This window comes from Chroicocephalus ridibundus, chromosome 16 (assembly GCF_963924245.1).
Source record: "Chroicocephalus ridibundus chromosome 16, bChrRid1.1, whole genome shotgun sequence".
NCBI lineage: Eukaryota > Metazoa > Chordata > Aves > Charadriiformes > Laridae > Chroicocephalus > Chroicocephalus ridibundus.
Window position 1 is genome coordinate 11342997 of NC_086299.1, and position 18758 is coordinate 11361754.

Sequence of the window (18758 nt, forward strand, 5' to 3'; positions counted from 1 at the left end):
GTGGCAGCCTTGAAGGTCTCAAAGCTCCAATTTCTTGTGTTTGGGAGGCAGGGTGAGGATGGCCATAGGCTTGCAGTAAACACAAAGTGCTGCCAAACCAGAGGTAGAGAGGGGAAAAGTGTTACTGGGGACTTTCCTCGTGTGGTTACTGTGGTTTATCTCCCTATCCAGAACTAGTCCCTCCCTGCTGCTCTGCTTATCTGAGCTGGGCTTTGTCGCTCTGGGCTTCCCTCCGTGCACTGACTCCATTTTTCTCCTGCGTTAGCTTTTTGTTTCTCTTCATCACAGGGTTTTATGAGCCTTTTGTTTGTGGAGACAGGTAGCACAGGAGACGAGAAGAGACTTCTGAGCAGCCATGGATGGATTACAGCTGCGGGTAAGGCTCACCTCGTGCAAATCATAACCTTCCTCTATCCTTCGGAGTCCTGTAGCTAAGGGAAAGAAAACACCCGCTCCTTCTATGTCTAGTGAGCCTGTTAGCTGGGAACGACTCCCTTGTCTATCGCTGCGGGAGAACTCCAGAAGGCTGTTCAGGATAAAGCCCAGAGAGTGCTTGAGCTCCGGGATTAAGCTCCCCCACCCCGTCTTCATGCAAACAGCTCAGCCTGCCCCCTTCCCCAGCCTGCCCCCATCCCAAGCCCGCCCAGGGACAGCCAGCTGGAGGCAAGCAGGGACTGTCCATCTTGTGAGTTAATCGCCTCCTGTTCAGATGTCAGGAGGAGATGAAGCGGCTATAAATAGATTGCGAAGCCCTCATGGTTTCAGCTGTGATTCACACACATGGTAGAGAAGCATTAGGAAGAATTAACATTCAATCTCTCAGGCACTTTCCTGAGAGCAAATGCCGTTCTGTCCCTGTCACTTAATCTCCTTGCCCAGAGGAGGTCAGCAGCACTTTCTGGAGGGGCTGAATGGGTCAAATGGACAGGGAAACCCCAAGAAGGACTGTGGGGGAGCTAAAAATGGCCACTTCAGCCAGAGAGACCGATCAACACCCGTCCACAACACACAGCTGCATTTAGGAGCATGGCAAGGTGCTCGGCTCCCGCCTTGCCGGGGCTGAGATCAGGCATTGCGGTTTTGTTAAGGTACACACACACTGGGACACCTGACAACAGCCGCTGGGACTGAGACGACTTCTGGTGACGGTATGTGCAGGGGACTGGGGCTCTTTCTGTCTCTCCCTAAGGGGTGTTGAGACGTGTCTATGACTGCGTGGCTCTCAGGGTCTGTGGTAGTCTGCCTAGATGAGCACGGTGGGACCGGACAGTGTAGCTGGGTGATCTATGTGAAATCCCCATTTCTTCCCCACCCCCCTACCTCCATCCTAATTTTTCAGAACTCAGGGGAAAAAAACGTAGCATACAGCTAACCTACCCATGGGAAGCTGTATGCACTTTTTCCTTCCTGCATGTGTTTGCATTCGTTTGCATGTGTCTAAGTGCTTGGTAGCCTCCCTCCCCCTGCCTTGCTGTATTTATGCTGTTAGCAGTGATGGTCACTGAGCAATGTACGTGAGATGGAGAAATCAGCTGAAAGGGAGGTGAGACCAGACAGGTCCTGGAATGGGAAGTGTAAGGAGGCTGTTTGTGGGTCTCTATACATCTGTTTGTCTGACCACCTCCCAGGTAGAGGGAAAGAGTGGTATTTTTCCTGAAAGGTAACTTAGAGGGTAGAGCATCTCCTCAGGGTGATGAATACTCCACACACTTTTGCATATTTGGTGCTCTGTCAATAAAGGAGATCCATGTCTCCAGTTGCATAGCATTGTCATGGTTTCATTGCTTTGCCACTAGATTATGGGTCAGAGAATGAAAGGGACATTCAAGGCACTCATCATCGACAAAAGGTAAAGGAGAGTTTGGACTAAAGGATAAGATTTCAGTGTCAGTATCTTTGGGTCCTCGGTTAGTGGTCTAGGGATTCTGGAGTTCACAAGATGAGGTACATACCAGAAAATCTTTTCCTTTCAATCTGCTCTTGGGGACCCAGGAATCAGGGTTTCTCAGTGAAGTAAGGAAAGAGACAGAAAAATGGTCAGAGGAACTGCAAGTTGGTTGGGGAGTGACCTTATTATAGAATCATAGAATCATAGGGTGGGAAGGGACCTCTGGAGATCACCCAGTCCAACCCCCTGCCAGAGCAGGGTCACCCAGAGCAGGTGGCACAGGAACGCGTCTAGGCGGGTTTGGAATGTCTCCAGAGATGGAGACTCCACCACCTCTCTGGGAAGCCTGTTCCAGTGTTATGATGGGACTAAATCCAAGAAAGTCACCCCATGACTACTCCAGGGCAAAGAGGGCCCTGTGCCACTCCTTGCTGCAGGAAAACAGCAACTAATTGCAGCTCTAGGCAACATTCTTCAGTGTAAACTGAAGCCTCCTAGCATCAGGGTGATTAAAGAGAACTTAATACACAGGCTTCTCCTTGTGTGGATATGATCTCGTGCCTACTAAGGGACTGTACGAGGCTGTGTATATCTAAACCAACCTGGTTTCAGTGTCAAAATGGTGTTGCCCTATTTAGGAACACATGTCACTTATGTATAGCTGGAATACGGACTGCATGTGCGTTCTGCCAGGCTCAGGTCTGAGTGGGTCTGCAGGCACCTGTATGGTCTTAAGCCATCCTTGAAGTCTTAATTATGTTATGGAAGAACCTGAAGTAAGCTGCCTTCAAAAAGTTACGTGGGAATGCCTGAACAAGCTAAAGGGCTTCAGAAATAATTGTGATGTATTTCTGTTACTGTACAGAAAGTGGAATTGCAACCTAGAGCTTCAGCAGGGGCTAGGTTCCCCATCTGGATCCTTACAGAGCCTGAGAGTAATGTGCAGGTCTGGAAGTGTCTTTGCGAATTCCCTTTATGTGAGTGACAAGGCTCAGCTGACTTGCAGAAGCTCTTGCATGAACCATCCTGTATCTCAAAAAAAAGAAGAAAAGGGACATGTGGAAATCTAAAGGGAGTATTTTAGTCTCTCTATCCTACAAGTGAGTCCAGACATCCTGAAACAGCTTTGGAATGTGGACCATATTGGATGCAAATGGCAGGCCATATGTTTTATAACATTAATTTCCAAACTTTCAAAAGCACCCTATTGACCTCCTCCAGTCAGTGAAAGAGGCTAAGCTCATGCTTAGGCACCTAATCATTTGTCATATATTCCTTGTGTTTCTTCAACATTTTTGTGGTAGTATCACCAACCTGTATGGTCTCCAGTGTTGCGAGGGCTGCACAAACCCAGAATATTAGCCAGTTTTCCAGAACATGGCATCTGTATAGGCCAAGCTTACAGATGGTACATGATATAGTGGGAATTACAGGCACAAAATAGAAGAGTAAGGGCAGTACATGGTGAAAAAATACATCATTCATCTATAAAAGCTGGATCTGCTCAGATGATCTGGCTGGTGACTGCCATGAACAGATGCTGGGCTCTGGATAAAAGGGTTTGGAAGGATATCCAGGAATAAGTTATGATGGTTGAGAAGGAGGAAATGAGAGCTGTAACAGAGAATCCTGCCAGCCCAGGTTCACCTGCAGGGAGGGGAAAAGACAAAAGGAGAGGATGGGTTTTCCTCTACAGGAACCAACAAGGCCAACAAGGTAAGGAGAGTAACATCTTGCAAACCTCATTGGAAAACAAGAAGTCATCTCTGGTTCCAGTTATTTCAATGTGGTTCCAGTTATTTCAGTGCCCAGCTCCGGTGCCGCAATAGTACTGGAATTAGTCCATATCGCTGCAGTAGCTTTATTCTCCAATGTAGTGTGCGTTTTTCACCTAGCTCATATGCATGAGAGGCAGATTTTCTTTCTCAGAGATCATATCTTTTCTGCTTACAGCAGGTGTCCAGCAGCCGGAACCTCCTCAAGCTCACTGCTATGGAGGTGAAGTGGATTCACGTGTTGGTCATCTTCTTCTTCCTGTTGTCTGTTGCAATGACGGGCTGCTTTCTGTGGCAGTACAGCCTCCCCAAGGTGGAGCCCAGTGAGTAGTCAACGTTAAGATTAACCATGGTTTGGCACAGAAATTTGTAATGCCTTTCTCCCCAGGTGGACATTTTTACCCAAAGAGCATTTCCCCAAACAGCACCCAAATTTACCTCCTCCTAGGTGGTGCAAGGACACAGAAGAGATGGACATTGGGTTGATGGAACACCATGTAACTCTGCTGGTGTCCAGAGAACCTCCATTGCTTCTGGCACTAACCTAGGTTAATTGATATACCAAGGTGGCAATTTATTTTACATACTCTTATCTTTTTTAGGATCCTCTTGTAAAAGTCACTCCAGTCTAGAATGTTTTACATTTTTGTTTTTTTTGTTTTTTTGTTTTACACCTTACCAAGTGCTTCAGCTTATGGCTTTGCTTTCTTTCCTGTTCCCTTAATCTTAGATCTTTGAATGGGTTTAAGCCCCTGCTTCACAGTAGAACTCCCTTATGTATGATCTATCAGCAGATAGACTCAAGGCGCTGTATGTGCGAGGATGAAAAATATATATTGTAACTGGATCAGAGTTTTAAGTAGCCCAAAGGTGGAATAAAATCCAAGGTTAAGGTGCAAGAGGTACTTCATAGACCAATGTCTGAAATGATTTCAGACCCTACATTTTTATCACAGAGTATTAGACGCTGCCTGTAGGCTCTTGTGTATCCATCCCATTTACCTCAAAGTTTTAATAATACTTCTCTTCTCGTCTGTATTTCTAATGCTTCATGCTCGGTCGGTAAGCGAAAAGATAAGTAAGCATTTTGTTTACAGCTTACAGAGCAGAGGAGCTGTGTTTATGAACACCTTGGGATCAACTGGGAAAATAGTGCCTCCAAGTAAGAGATTTCCCATCTCTCACTGAGTTTAAAGAGCTCTGCTTGCCACAAAAATTCAAGACATGTCTTTGGCATATGCAGGATACAACTAATTCAGAAGACGGATAATATACTGGGTACGCAGCCTATCAACCGTTACTATAGTGTTAGATTTCAGATGGCACGCCCAGTTCACTTCTACATCCATTTTCTGAGGTTAAACTATGCATGGGACAACTCTGTTCTCCCAAAGTCAAACTCAGAATTTCCCCTAGACGTGGGCAGGGCACTTTCAAGGGGTCTAAACCCACTGTCAGGTACCCTAAAGAGTCTTCTGTAGTCACAGTTCCTTACTCTTCCAGGCTGCAGAGTCAGTTGAAGCCTGTTGGAGCTCCTGTCCATCGTGTGTGCTATACCATGTTGGAATAGGCAGTAACAGAGCACAGTGCCCTCCTTAAGACCTGTTTTATGTGAGATAGAAACAATTCAAGACTGTCTCTTTGCCTTCAGCTGTGGACAACACAAGCAAGAAAGTTAGTGCTGACTGCTGGATGAGGTTAAGTTTGTTAGTGTGTCTATTCAAGTTGCATATGCTATCTTTGAAATGTTTTCCAGGCCCATCAGTGATGGAAGTGAGATCAGAAGCTGTGCAGATGTGCCCCCGCTATCCTGAACCAGTACCGCTGGACCACCCAATCCCCATTCTGAAGGACGCATTGGAGAAGGTGTGTGAGGAGAAGAGAACAAAGAGAGACAGAGCTCATGAATGCTTTTCTGAAGGTGTAAAGGGGAGAATATGTATTTTGCCCCTGTGCATCTCTGGGGAAGGAGGTGGGGAACTGAGGAGGTGGACAACATGTAAACCTAGGAATGGGTACATAAAATTCCTTCACTGAACATAGCATAACAGAACAGGTCAGGAAGCAGTTATCTTATCCAAAGGATTACCTGTGATGAAGAAACATCCATCTCCAACTCCATCAGAAGGTCTAGGGAGCATACATCAGCACAAAATTGTGGCTCTTGACATCTTATCTACTATTAGGCAGCCCTCATGCCCTGGAAAGCAGGTGACTCATGTAACTAGTTCCTCTTCATCAGTGACTGCAAATTCTTTATTTTACTGCTTTGCTGTCTTTTTCCTTGCCACCATTTAAAAATTAAAAAGTTACTGTAGGTAACTTCAGGGGAATGGAGAGGAAGGGGAAGAGCATCTGAATGAAGGAGAGACCTGCTTTTCCTCGGTATGATATATTGTCTCTGAAATTTTAGCACTATCTGAAATTCTAGTAGACTCCCTTTGCAATGAGGGAATACCGTAGAGTTGCCTTGACTGTATGGACCATAAGGATAGCCGTGCTCTGACAGGACACTCCTGATTTTATAGACCCCTATCATATAAGATACCCTCTCATTTGCCTCTTTCTCACAAGTAGTCTAATTAGTCATAATAGAAACTGTCCTACAGCTCTGATCATTCTTTTTACCCTTCTTTGAATATTTTGCAGCTCTATATACTCTTGTGGAGCTGTGGGAAATCAGTACTGTATTCAGTATTCAAGGTGCAAGTGGATCAGGGATTTATACAGTGCTAAAACAGTGTTTTCTATTTTATTTTATGTTGCTTCTCTAATAATCCCTTATATTTAATTTACTTTTTTTTTTTCTGACATAGGGAACTGAGTAAATATTTACATAGGAGCATCCATCATAGCCCCAGGCTCTTGTTCCTGAGTCCTAATGGCCAGCTCGCTGCCCATCTGTGTGTATATGTGTGTTGTGAAGTTATGGATGTTTTCCTGCATGCACATGGCTTTATCTACACTGAATTTCAATTGCTATCACTTCCCATTGATTTTTATGAAGTCTCTGCTGCTGTCTCTGGGGTTACTGTAGAAAGGTATTTTGTTATTCAATTAGGATCAGTTGGAGAGGTGGGGGAATGTGCAGAACATTGAGTGTCCATCATAAAGCCAACTAGCCTCTCTTCTTTGTGCTCCTCAGAAATGAAGTATCCAAACACTTCTTTGAAGCAGGCTGGTGAAATTATTCCTGTTTGGCAGATGGAATAAGGCACAGAGAACCTGAACATTGATGCACAGGAAGACATAAATATTTGAAGGGGGCTTAGGCACCAGCACTTCAAAAGTGTATCTTCAGATGCCTTTGGTTCTGCCCAAGTCTGTGGACGCTCGAACCCACACTAAAGATCTTGCAGGACCTGAGACAAACTACCATCCTACTAGCCCCAGGCCGAGGACCCTGCAACTGGGCTCTGGATGATACCAGATGCGATTATATTGCATACAGGGGAGACTTTTTCCTAGCCCAGCTTGAAACAGAAAAGTGACATTCACTCATGGTTGAGGCTTAAGGAAACATTTCTCTTCTAAGGGTAAATACTTTTGCTTATGAGAAAAGGCACACATTTTCCTCAGAAGAGTCTTGCTAGTGGCCAAATCCGAATGCTGAGTATTGGATTCAATGACACTTGAGTCTAGCAGAGCATCACGTATTTCTGTCAACTTTCTGCAGGTCCAGGCAGGTCTACCTGCCAGACTCAGACTCTCTCTGAGAAAACTCTAAGGAGGACCATGCTTGCAAGACCAAGCCTGTTCTCTGGAGGTGCTTATGTACCTAACCACACTAGATAGGTCACTGGCACATGGGGAGGGGAGGGCAAAGAACCGCTACAGAAGGACTAGGCACAAGTTGGACGTTTCCACTGCTGGCTGTCAGTGTACCTCACTAGTTCATCCAGTGAAGAGGTCCTGAGGACATGACTTGGCTTGTCCTTTCTTGTCTCAGACACTGGGCTTGGAAGGCCATTTCTTTTGTCTTAACCTTACTGTGCAAAAGAAAACTTATGCATGATGGTGACACAGCTTTGAAAAAAAATCATAAAAGAGCAAGACCAATGCATTCTGTTTGCAGGAGGTGGGTGGAGCACAGCTGGCAGATTAATTTTACACAACCCTGGCACAACAGAGAGCAAAGAGCCATCACAGCCCTCTAGTGGTTTAGTGATGTTTCTCTGATTACAGTTTGAACAGGAGTCCTAGCTCTAGCAAGTTTCATGGCATAAAAAATGTCATGGGATATTTGAAAAGTCTGGATCTTTTTCTCATACGTCTTTGAACCTAAAATATTAATGCAAAGACTAGACGGGCACAGTACAATTTTAAAAGGAAGACATTACAATTATTAGGTTTTAGCATTTGTTGTTAATCATATAAGCATCAGAGGTATTACAAGGATGAGCAGCACATTCTTCTACATGGTGGACTGTCGCGTCCCACGGTGGGGGGAGTAAGTGACTCAGATTCGTAAATCCCCAGCAGCATGGACTAAAGTGAGACAAATCTCAAGGTCCATATACAAACATATATTAGGTTAGTAACCAGGTCTTAACTAGGTCCACGATAATTAGTTAGGTATATAACAAATTATGGCAAGCAGTAAGGTATGCATTGTGTTAATTAGCAACAGGTATACAATGAACTATGTCAAGCAGTACTTAATAACAGATACACAATGAATTATAGCAAGTGGTACGGTATGCCTTGCGTTACTTCTTTGAAAGGAAAGAGAAAGAAAGAAGAAAGGAAAAAAGAAGGAAAGAAGCAAAGGGGTAGAGAAGGAGAGATCAAAGGAGAGATCAAGAGGGAGAGAGATAAAGAGATCACCGGTCCTGCTTCCAGCATTACTTTGGTCAGCGCAGGTCACAGAAGCACTCTTCAGGGGAAAATCTTCCCAGGTCATAAATCTTCTTCTCTCTCTTCTTCTCTTTGGGGAAAGTCTTGCCCCTTTTATGTTCATCCACTCCTAGGGGCAGTTTCATCTCAAGTTTCTGCCCCCCACTAGGTGACATGCAGTATGACTTTTGGGGTGTGGACACGAGAGCTATAGTCATATAAATTTAGTATGATCTCGATAATCTTCACTAGTGTATGCCGGGGTGTGAGCTTTAATATGCCTTTCACAGATAAAGAGGTCAACACTGGCATAACATCTTTTCCGAAGAATCATCTCGTCCTTCATGGGAGAGAAAACAAGGCTGTTCTGTTTCTTTGAAAGTGATTGTCCTGTTGCAGTCTCTCTCTTTCCACTAGACACCAGAGATAACCAGGTGTTAGCCTTATCAGTTCCTTAAGCAGAAGGCCTGGTACCGAGAGCATTAGAGACACTAAAAGTCTCTTCAGGCTGCTTTGTTTAGGAGAAATTATGAGTGGTCCCTTACACCACCCCGTGGCTCAAACACTCAAAGTTCTTCTTCGACCGTGGTGATCTGAACATAGTGGACAGGTACAGAGGAAAGAGAAGGCAGAAAGCGAGAGATCGTAAATCTAACTGCTGCAAGGCAGAAAACAGAAACAAAAATCCACACGGTATCAAAAGGGCAATATTTACAAGCCATCTTCCCCACCCTGTGAGTCTGAGAGACTTCAGTGTTGAAGCTCCGGTCATGAATTTCAAAGTCCATCAAACCAGTCTGCCGGCTGCATTGCCTGGAAAGGTTCTCTGCTTCTGCGTCGCTAACTCTTTCTTCTTTGCACGTGCTTCTTCTGTAGTGGTGGAGGCGTGGTAGATGGTAACGCAGCATTCTCCTTCTTTCAAAATTAACATTCTGCATACCCCATGTCCTTTTAACAGTAGCATATCTAAGACATATTTAACTGGGAATACAATTTACTGGAAGTCTTGTTTAAGGACTAGTAACAAGTTTGGTTCTATAATTTTTCTGAAATAGAATTGCTCAGAAGTTGATACAAAGCCCTTGGGTGTTAAATCCATGTCCCATTATCTTTCCATGGTTGGACCTCCTTCTGTTCAAGAAAGACAGGACTCAGTTACTCCCCATATGGTGTTTCCCTCTGTTTGGCCAAGACTGCTCAATTCACTTTTCAATATTTTCATAAGATTTAGACTAATCATTACAAGTTTGGACCCTTCTGATGCGGAATCGGGGAGGGTGATACATATCCCCTGGTCCGTATGGTTCCAAATATGCATAAACCTTTTTATCAACTCCCATGCTGTGTTGGGTTTCTTACTGAGACAAGATTATACATGCACTAAGAATACAAATTTCTCCCACACCATTTTTCCCTAGTAAAGTACAAAACAAGCATAACAGAATTAGACAAGCAGTGCAAGGAATAGCCCCTTCAATGAACAAAAACTTAAGTCCCAGTTGTTTATAACCTGAAAATATATATAAAGCAGAAAATAATTAAAAAGATGGGACGATCTTTCAGACTGAAAGAAAGATACTGGATAATTCAGCATAAGGAATTCAAAAGACCAGAAAAAAAACACTTTCAAGTGCTTGGAAGTAAGGAGGGCTGATGGTCTGGGTTTTCCACTGCCTGTTACAGACTAGATACATTATAAGACTCTTCATTTGGAAATTCATAATGTCCCATCATTCTCCAGGTAGATATGATGCTGCGCCAAAAGATTCATAGCTCTGGTCTCCCTGCCATGTCTGCCATTGTTATCTACAACGACACTGTGCTCTGGACCGGCAACTTCGGAAAGAAGAATGGTTCAGACCCCTCCTCAGTAGTGCCCAATGAGTACACTATTTACAGGTGAGACAGATGTATCACAGGCATGAGAGCTAGAAAAAGAGCGGACACACATATGGAGATCTGATACCTGGGAACAGAGCCATTGCCACAAATGGCACCTTCTACTGGCTCAGGTCCACTGCAGAAACCTCTTCTGGGTTACAACAAATCCTTGTGAGACAGTGCTTCAGCTAGTTCCTAAATTACCATACGCTTGTGGCTTACTGAGTTGTTTACTTTGGATTTTTTTAAAATTTATTTTTAATTTCATCTGACAATATTTTAAATTGGAATAGCAGTGACCATCCTGAAGAACCTAAAAACATACTCACACAGGAATGCCTCCATGCTTTGAGGAGGCCTAGGGCAAAAATCTGAAGACTGAGAGCTAGCACAGATTTTGTGAGCAGAGGGAACACAGTGCCATAGGATAATATCTACTGAACACATAGACCCGTGTGCTTATTCATTCTCCTAGTGAAGTCAAAGCCATATTGGCCATTATTTTTTAGGTAAAGATAGAATCAGGCTCTTCGTGTGTATTAAAAAGCAAAAACAAATACAAAGGAAGTGTTTACTTGCTTTAAAGATCTATTTTCAGTGATTTATAAATGTGCTATATATGAAACATATGGGCTGCACTCTGACTATCAAATGTTATCCTCAGAATAAACAATTTTGGAAAGTTTCAGCAGCTGTGCTTACCTGTTTTTTTTTTTTTCTCTCTGCATCATAAAATCCCTGTATCGATTACCTCATACTATTTCTTCCAGAATCACAAAATTATAGGATGGCTTTGGGTTGGAAGGGATCTTAAATGTCAGCTAGTTCCAACCCCCTGCCATTGGCAAGGAAAGGGGAACGTGCCCTGGGTGGGCTTGAACCACCAACCTTTTATGTTAACAGTGAACGTGCTGACCAATTGCGCTACAGAGACTCCCTCCCTAAAAATTTATCCCCAGTTGCTATCATTTATGGTTGGAACTATGACGGTATCTGATCATCTTTGAACCTCTGACTTTCGTTTCTGATTAATGAAAACATTCTTGGCAAACGCTTTCACTGTCGGCTCTCTTGCAACAGCCCAAGAATTTCACCTGTAGCGGCACAATACAAACGCCCTCGGGTGTCCTTCTTAATGACGTTGCCATTTCTGAAAACCAGCAAAATAGAACAAGAGTCCTATTCCAGAAGACCTTTTGTAATTTTGACTCTATTCTGAAGCCAACAACACATTAACACTGATTATGAAATGTAAAACTTTATGGCATTTTAACCAATAAACAATTTGCAACTTGTTATGGTATTTACTTAGCAATAATTTATAAAATATGTCATCTTATGAATACTAAGTGAACAGAAGAAGGTCTGCAGCCCATTGAACTATTCGGGAAATACTACTGAAGGTTATCTTGCAGTGCATAAAGGCCAGTGTTAAGGATATTAATTCAAGCTCCTTACCGGCATTTTAGCCATTCCGTCCTGAATTAGTAAAAGTGTTGCATGTAAAGCTACAGGCAGTGGGTCAGTTGGGTGACCTCATGTACTGACCGTCTTTCATCTCGTTTCAATGGTTTCTTAATACTTAATTTCTACGAATGTTTGTTCCTTGACAGAATTGCCAGTGTCTCCAAGATCTTTCCCACCATTATGTTGTACAAGATGTGGGAGGAAGGAAAAGTCACATCTCTGGATGACCCGTTGGAACGTTACGCCCAGAACTTTGTTATTAAGAACCCTCTGGGAAGGCTCAAGGAATCAGAACAGAGATACACAGCAGATGGGATCATTTTTTTGGAAAAAGGCTCAATGCCACTTAAGCCATCACCTGTTACCTTGCGCAGAATGGCCAGCCAGCTCTCAGGTGAGACAACACTGCTACCTGCTTGGTCTCTGCTCACCACGGTGCCACTTGAAAGAGACCACGCAGACAACAAACCGTATGCCAGCGATAAAAAGGGTTGCTGTTGAAGATGTTTCCCAGTGTGATCCCTGCACCTTTGCACTTCCCAGAGCTCAGGCACTTGGAAGCAAGCTGTCAGCAGGTTCATGAAACGCTAAAAGGAAACTCTTGTCCAGGCCACCTGCTAGGCAGCAGGCCAAGCTGCACTGTGGGCAGGGTGAAATATATATTCACCCTGCATGGGAGTTGTTTTTGCCATGCAAGGTGAACATGTATTTCTTTTAACACAGTAGCATGACCTGAAATCAGGCTCCAATTGCATAACAGTTTTTTATACTCCAGCGCAGAGTGCTCTCATTTTTCTGACATGTAGAGTTGAGGGTCAAAGTGGCACCAACCCTCTTTGCTTTTAACAGACAGACCTTGATCGCTGAGCTAAATTTAGCTGTCAGTGTGGTTCCTGATCTGGGATTCCTGAGCTATTAATAGCTTTGTACTAGTTGGCAGAAGACTATTAATCTGTTGCTACCTTCATAATTGTGTACCCCTTACATTAAGGTAGAAGGAGCTCACAGGACTCATGACAACCTTAAACTTTTTCAGAAATAAATCTGCTAATACTTGACTCAGAGATTCCAGAATTTAACGGCCAAAGAGACTGTGCCAATACCTCATATAGCATTTTGATTAAACTCTGTAGCACCTGCGTTATTCCAGATTGGAATAAATGCCCTAAAATTAGGATCTAAGATCAAAATAGCATGTAGGCAAATTGAAGTACATCAGGATAGGGTACAGCACCACCTGAAGCAAGCCTGTATCAAAATAAGAGTTCCTTAAAAAGGAATGCTGTAACTGAAATCTGGAAACAAAGAGACAAGCAACCCAAAGTGGCCAGTGGCAGCAGAAGGCAGAAAGAAAGAAGTGTGCGTACCCCTGCCCAGCCTCTCTCCCTGCAGACAAGGTCTTGCTCTAGCCAGCCTGATGATGTCCTGAGGGCCACCAACTCTGCCTGGTCCCCTCTGACTCTCAGGAGCACCTGAAGCTGGTCTGGCTGCTCCTTGCAGGAGCAATGTGTGCTGCGGCTGTCAGCTCCCAGCCCTGCTGCGGGTCCCTGTCACCTAATGAGGTGTGAGGTATGCCCTAGAAATAGTTGTGGGAAGCATGCATCAAAAGTGTACCTGGTCATAGCATAATTGCTTGTAACGTGTAACCGTTCCATTGCTTCCATCACTGTGCTAGATTTGTGTCCCTGCTTAGCTCCTGTTATGATCCTATGTCTTTTTTTTTAAAAATGTGGCCCAAATTTCCAGAGCACACCAGCAGGGCCCACCAACGAGCTTGGACCCTGATGATTTAGCAGAAGGAGAAGCCCAGTTTCAAAATCCCAACCGAAAATCAGATGAATGTTGAGGTCATACGTTACATTTCCTGTCTGTCAAAAAACAAAAAGGAATAGGTTCTGCTTAGCATCAAGATCAAAGCCACTGCATGACGTATTGTAAAGTATTTTTCATCTAAATTTTTCCACTGGAAACTGGTCTCTAATATATCCTCATTATCTGGGCTTTTCTACATTGTGTATTACAAAAGTAACTCCAAAGACTTTTCTCCTCAACTATTGATGGGTACATCGCTAGATGGAAGCTCCAGCCTGTTAAGACTATGATTTTCAGATATGTATGAATGACAGTATGAGATGGTATTTTAAATTATTAACAGCATGCTTGCCATATCAATTACCAGCCCATGAGGTATAAATCAGCAACTGTGGATTTTCTGTTACACTCACACATTCTCTGGTTTATCATTTCTAATCAACCTCAAGAGAGACGTTGCACTGCTCTCACGGCGCTGGTTGAACTCTCCCGTGGCGCAACATTTTCTTTGCTGCCGTTGTGACAAGTAGGAAATGAAGGAGCCCGTTGTCTACCGAAAGATGCTCAGTGCATCTCTTATCTGGTCATTCAGCTGCACAAATAACCACAGACCAGAAGCAGAAAAAGTGTTCTCATCCCAGTTCAAATCCCAAGGTTGAGAACAGGGCCTCATTCAGCTTTGCCATGATTAAGCACATGCTCGCTGAGCAGACAATTGCAAGTAATTTTTCTGTCATGCACCCTTCCTGATTTCCTCCTAACCTCTAAATCAAAGTCAGCTGTAAACTGCAATGAGGATTTCATTCCAGATGTAATCCAGGTTATGGACTTGGCAAGCCATAGTTCCAGTGCAAACGAGTTGTGGCATCTTAAAAATGTTCTGGACAAAAGTTTTTAGGCACTCCATGTTCAGTGTTGTGGAATTAAAAGCAAAAAGAACTTCAATTTTTCTACATTCAGAAACCCTGAATAACTGTTGATAAAGCTGAAAAAAACCTAAAAAATGCTAAAAATACTTTAGGCCAAGCTTGGAATGGTTCAGAGAAGTTCAAACCATCTGTAGTGAGATGTAAAGAACAAAACCCTGTTTAAGGGGGGTGTTACACACCTTTGTAGTCAAGGGAATACATGGAAATACGGACAGGGATTTCTCCAACACTGAATATGCCCTTCTCTTCCAAAATCCATTTGGGGATACACAGTATTTTTAATAACTCATCAAGGTATTTTTACTGAAATGTAACACCAACCCAGAGTTGGTGCTGGGGTAGGACTTACATTACACAGATTCAGTGGTCCGTGACTTGAATATTGTGTCCTGCAGTCCAGTATAAACAGGTCCCTACAGCACATTTACCATGTGTATAAAGCACATGTGTGCATCATTTTTGCTTCCATCTTGCCATTGAATCTTGCCTTTTGCTCACTCTTCACCAGACTCAAAGTTTCCTGGACGATGATTTGTCTCAAATTGTTAACTCCTCTTTTCCACGGCACAGGTCTGCCCAGGAGGCTGCGATCTACCACCCTGCTGTGGAAAGGCAATACGCAAGATGCTCTGGCTCTCCTGAAAGATGACATCTTGGTCGCTGATCCTGGAACCAGGTCAGATTTATTCACTTTTGCTCCGGGTTTGTGCACTCCACTGATATTAGCCCCATCTGCAGTCTCCATGGCCAATGGATAAAAGACAGCCATTCCTAAAGGGAGCTTCAGCCATCCAGACTGGAATCTTAGCCATCTTAGGCTGGAAAAAGTGATTGTTGAAGGTGCCAGGGTTCTTTAAAATGTGTATAGACCCTGAGGGAGAAGCCGAGATGAGGAAAATTAAACTGCTATAGCTAGGTCCAATGAGCCTTAAATTGGGAAAGATGCAGATTTTCAAGAGTGGTAAGGCACGTTAATTTAATTGGTTTAAATCATCATGGATTTCACTTAAAATCGTGCTATTTCTGTAGTGATTTGCATGTCGGGTAATGGTAGGACTAGAAGGAATGGATTAAAACTAGAGATGGGACGATTCAGACTGGACATTAGGAAGAAGTTCTTCACCCTGAGGGTGGTGAGACACTGGCCCAGGTTGCCCAGAGAAGTGGTGGAAGCCTCATCCCTGGAAATTTTTAAGGCCAGGCTGGATGAGGCTCTGAGCAACCTGATCTAGTGGGAGATGTCGCTGCCCAGGGCAGGGGGGTTGGAACTAGATGATCTTTAAGGTTCCTTCCAACCCTAACAATTCTATGATTATATGTCTAAATTATCAATAAGATCTATTAATGTTTGTTACAATTTATATAGCCTGTTAAAAGTCTATTACCTGAGTAGTTGCAAACACTCAAAAATATGAACAGTGGACAGCAGGTGAGGGAAAGGATTCAGACCAACTGGGCGAAACTTTTCCAAGTCTGCAGAATTTTTAGGGAATACAATTAAATTCTGAAATATTTTGCCAAGGTTGCTGAGGATTCACCATGACTTGAAGTCTGCAAGCTTAGAAGACTCTTAGAAAACTCAATAGCTAGATCTTGGCAACCTTGTAATAGTTCTGTCCAATGTCATGTAGAAGGTTACAATAGATATTCCTTAAAGGATTTTAAGGCTTTAATACCATCATCTTCTTTTATGTTCACCATTAAGATACATAAGGACATCCACTCATAGTCTCTCAAACCCTTATTACTGGACTTGTTGATAGTTTTAACTGTCTCCCTGTTCCTGGATATACTTCACAGCTAACAGATGATTCTTTGTAAAGGAAATTCCCATTTATTGATATAGAAATTCCAACATGTTTTTCTGTGTATGTCGAAATTCAACTGCATTTCAGGTATAAAATTTTAGATCCAGAATGTATTTATGCTTGTGGTAGAAATATATATGTTCGTCATGACTTTATTCAGCTAGGTGGGGTGGAAATTGTTGAAGTGGTACCAAATTTATGATCTAAATAGGCCTCAGTGAGATGTGTGGCTTCACATAATTAAAAAAACTGCAACAAACAAGGTTGAAAACATCATGAATTTTGAAAATGTGTTTGAAAAAAAGTTGCCCATTCATGTCTTCATATCATTAAACTTCATCCAAGTATAAAACCTTATATAACTTTATAGATATTAAAGGCTGAAGCATTTACGTGTCATTAATGACTAAACATTGCTGGATGCTGCTTTGTAGACTTTTAAGTGCTTTTTAAGGTGCTTTTACCATCTGAAGGTAGCTTAGGTGCTTAAGTGATTTTACCATGTTAAATGTCCAAAAAGGCTTATTTGGGATTTTGAGACCTTTAAGGTAAGCAACTGTAACTCTCATCTCTACTTTTAAAAAGAACAATTGGTGAACAATTATAAACAACAAGCCAGGATATGCAAATATATAGACTTTTGCACTAAGGTTTTTTTTTTTTTTTTTAGTTTTCCATCTCCATCCCTCTTTCTGTACATAGTGGTTAAATAGCTCTGCTGATGTTCCCGTAAGAAATTTCTCTTTCTTTATGTAGCAAAGCAACAACATTCAGTTTTTCTCTGTCCCTCCTTCATCTCTCCTCTCTCTTTAGCATGTCATCTGATAAAATGAGAATTTTTCCCCAAAGGGAGACCCAGACACCGTTTTTTCATAGTCGTACCCACACTGCATCACTGCAGAAAGGCTGATCCAGGTATATTGTTCTTCCTTTTCAGATGCCACTACAGCAATTTGGCCTTCTCACTGATGGCACATGTGCTAGCCAACCATGCAGCTGAGGGGCAATACCAGCGCTGGATCTCGGAGAACATCCTGGACCGCCTGGGCATGGAGGACACTGGCTTCGACATCACACCACCAATCCGCTCCCAGATGGCTGTGGGTTTCTATGGCAGCCGTCAGCCCGCCCCTCTCTATGATCTTGGCTGGTACAGGCCTTCTGGCCAGATGTACTCCACAGCTGCTGACCTTGCCAAGCTGGCAATGGTCTTCTTAGGCACCTACCACCGTCGTCTCCTAGAACCTGACACAGTGAAGACAATGCTGACCCCACTGTTTAAATGCTCCACTGAATACTTTGCTAACAAGACCGGCACACCCTGGGAGATTAATGAGCAATTGGGATATGATGTCATTAGGAAGGACGGAGACCTTGACGGTTATTCAGCTACCTTCTCTCTTATCCCCAAGCTCCGCCTAAGCTTCATCGTGCTGATGGCAGGGCCTAGGCCTCAGGGTGGAGATATTGTGACTCAGACATATGAGTATCTTATTCCTGCCATGGAGACAGCCTTCAGAGAGGCAGAGAAAAGCTTGATTCCTCCTCCAAGTCCAGGCCCTTATGTTGGCTACTATACCTATTCCAACCTGACTTTCTATGAGATCAAAGTTGGACCTGGTGGGGTGCTGGTCATGCAGCAGTTTGGGCCGCATGTGGAAGAGCTGATTCCTGAAAAGTACCGGACAATCAAGCTCCACCACCTGGAAGATCGCGTTTTCCAAGTTGTTTTTGACAAGGAGTTCCCATGTGTTCTGCACCTGGGCTCTGCCTCCATCTCACTGGAGACCCAGAATGGGCAGCTCTTCAACTTTTATCCATTCGATCGCAAGGGTTTGTCTCCTGGCTTTGATGCACCAGGGCTGAACACATACAATGTGGTGCGTGTACTTCGTAAACCTGTATTCTATAGCTAAATGTCCCCTCTACTTTTCTGACTACTTCTGGGAGGTGGCTCCAAATCTGTGTCTTACCAGATTCTCCTGTCCATGTGGCTTTATGGATGCCATTTAAAGGGGAAAGATGGTGACAAATGGCTCTTTTGACCAACAAATACATCATGTCCTACTTCTAAAATGACTTTAATGGCTTACAATCCCTGTCAGTGCACAACAGGCCAGCTAACATCAGGACATGCCTGCAGAAAAAAGATGGGAACGTGTCGGATGGATGGTGTTTGGATGCCATAAAAAAAAGCCAAGCACTTAAGTCTCCACACTTAACATTGTCTGTTTGATGACCATTGTGGTGATTGACTGGTATCACCAAAGGGTTGAGAACTTCCTGTGTCTCAGAAAATATCTCTTCTTCACTCCAAGGGTTTTCCAGGGCTCTTCAGAAGCCCATCTACCATGAACAAGAT

At 43.4% G+C, this 18758-nt stretch overlaps 1 protein-coding gene across 1 annotated transcript; it reads left to right on the forward strand.

The window, feature by feature from the left end:
- The first annotated feature begins 340 nt into the window (after nt 1-340).
- Nucleotides 341-18312, forward strand: LACTBL1 (lactamase beta like 1). The gene is made up of 7 exons (XM_063353939.1): nt 341-376; nt 3842-3986; nt 5420-5529; nt 10241-10398; nt 11994-12241; nt 15159-15264; nt 17334-18312. The coding sequence occupies exons 1-7, from the start codon at nt 356-358 to the stop codon at nt 18310-18312; spliced, it is 1767 nt and encodes a 588-aa protein (XP_063210009.1). The 5' UTR covers nt 341-355.
- Nucleotides 18313-18758: the final 446 nt, after the last annotated feature.

Bases quoted from the DNA above. Each gene is read 5' to 3' on its own strand.
- LACTBL1 (XM_063353939.1), top strand. From the start codon at position 356: ATGGATGGATTACAGCTGCGG. The intron at 5,530-10,240 runs GTGTGTGAGGAG...ATCATTCTCCAG, and splicing joins TGAAGGACGCATTGGAGAAG to GTAGATATGATGCTGCGCCA. The intron at 15,265-17,333 runs GTCAGATTTATT...CTTCCTTTTCAG, and splicing joins GTCGCTGATCCTGGAACCAG to ATGCCACTACAGCAATTTGG.